The sequence below is a fragment of the Otolemur garnettii genome, unplaced genomic scaffold (genome assembly GCF_000181295.1).
Source record: "Otolemur garnettii isolate 467f Iridium unplaced genomic scaffold, OtoGar3 scaffold00092, whole genome shotgun sequence".
Classification (NCBI taxonomy): Eukaryota; Metazoa; Chordata; class Mammalia; order Primates; family Galagidae; genus Otolemur; species Otolemur garnettii.
The window spans coordinates 847,133-848,697 of NW_003852487.1; the positions used below are offsets into that span (position 1 = coordinate 847,133).

Below are 1,565 nucleotides of genomic sequence, written 5' to 3' on the forward strand. Positions count from 1 at the left end.
CAGCCACAACATTTTATTAAAAAAAATACTGATTTGGTCATTTTTTCCTTCCAGTCAGGCCAGGGTGAAAGGAAAGAGACCCCCACCTCCCACCAGGAGGAATGTGCAGTGGGCAGATCGTGTGGCCACAATACCTATCTGCTCAGAGCAAGGGGAGCTGGGCTGGGCCCTTGCACAATAGGAGAGGGCTGCCCTCCAGCCACAACCCAGAAAGCACAGGTGGGCAAATATCAGCCACACCCAAGAGCTCCCTCCTGGTTCAGCACAGGGAGGGCTTCAGGAGGGGGCAGGAGATTCCAGTTACATGTCCCACCATGCATGGGGGCTCAGGAGGCCTCCCAGCCCATTTCTCCTCAGCCTCTTCCTAGGATATAAGGCTCAGAGCTATCTGAGGTCAGAAGAAAGAGGTGCCAGCCTTGCCTATGGCAGGAAAGAGAACAGAGGGGTCTGAAGTCCCTTCAAGGAACAGGCCAGAGTTGCTGGCCCACAGGGAGTGGGACCCAGTGTGGGGGAATGGGTAGGGGCACCATTTCTCTGGGGTTTCCAGTTTGAAAGGCAAGGGACAGCCAGACTCAGGCCCCCTAGGGAGGTGGGAGTGGGCAGGTTGGAGGGGGCTGAGGGTGGGCACTAGTACTCCCAGAGTGAGGCAGGGTCAATGGTCTCAGCAGAGGCCTTCAGGACGCCTGCGTGGTCCCCCTTCAGGTAGCGCCCACCCACCTTGATGGCCACCTTGTTGTAGTCATAGAACTCGAAGAAGAAGTCCACAGGGGTATCGCTGCTGCTGGTGACTGCCGCATCACTGCCCACCATCCAGTACTTGCCTGTGGAGTCTGGATTGAGGGGGAGACCATCAAACTGTGCCCCAGACCAGGATCCCACCCAACCCTAGTCAGCAGAGGCACTACCCCAACAGGGCCCCTCCTTCTTCTTAGGTCCCTTCCAGACCTGATTCTGGACCCGGGATGGGTCCGTTTCCCCCCAGCCCTCCTGCCTAGATTGGACATATGAATAGGGTTCCAAAAATGTGTTCTGAATGCAAATCAACACCTCTGGATTGTCAAAAGTCCTCCTCATGGGGTGAGTTCTGGTCCCATAACCAAGGTGTGTCCTCCCCTGCCCACCCTTACCAGAACCTTCCCTATTCTCTGCCACACCACCACCTTCCCTATCTCTGTCCTATGTCTACTCCTCCCCCCAGACAAGAAGGAAAGAGGCTACTCCCAGAGCTCATGGTGGCCATAGGACATCTGTCCCCATGAGGCCTGGAATGGCCCTAAGCCAGGCACCAGCAGAAGCATGCTCCCATAGCCATGACACCAGCCCCCCAGCTGGGAGAGATGGATGATCCCTGCCTGGGTGTCACCCTAAGGAGAACTTGCCTTTGATGTTATAAGCACCATCATTGAACTCAAGCTGAAAGACGTCATAGTTAGAGCGGTTGGCGTCCAGAGTGCCTGTGACCTTACGGCAGCCAATGAAGCCATGTTCCCCACGGAAGACGATGATAGGGCGGTTGATCAGCTTCATGAGGAAGAGTTCTGAGTCCCCTGTGCCAGAAGAGGGGA

The 1,565-nt window shown here is 56.0% G+C and overlaps 1 protein-coding gene across 1 annotated transcript in view; it reads right to left on the bottom strand.

Moving 5' to 3' along the window:
• Nucleotides 1-383: 383 nt before the first annotated feature.
• The window catches only part of FSCN1 (fascin actin-bundling protein 1), a 9,283-nt gene continuing 8,101 nt past the window's right edge, over nt 384-1,565 (bottom strand). The window contains exons 4-5 of the mRNA XM_003795434.3: nt 1,380-1,547; nt 384-830 (exon numbers count right to left, since the gene is read on the bottom strand). Coding sequence (XP_003795482.1) covers nt 628-830; nt 1,380-1,547 — 371 coding nt within the window. The 3' untranslated portion in view covers nt 384-627. The remainder of the gene's footprint in view (nt 831-1,379; nt 1,548-1,565) is intronic.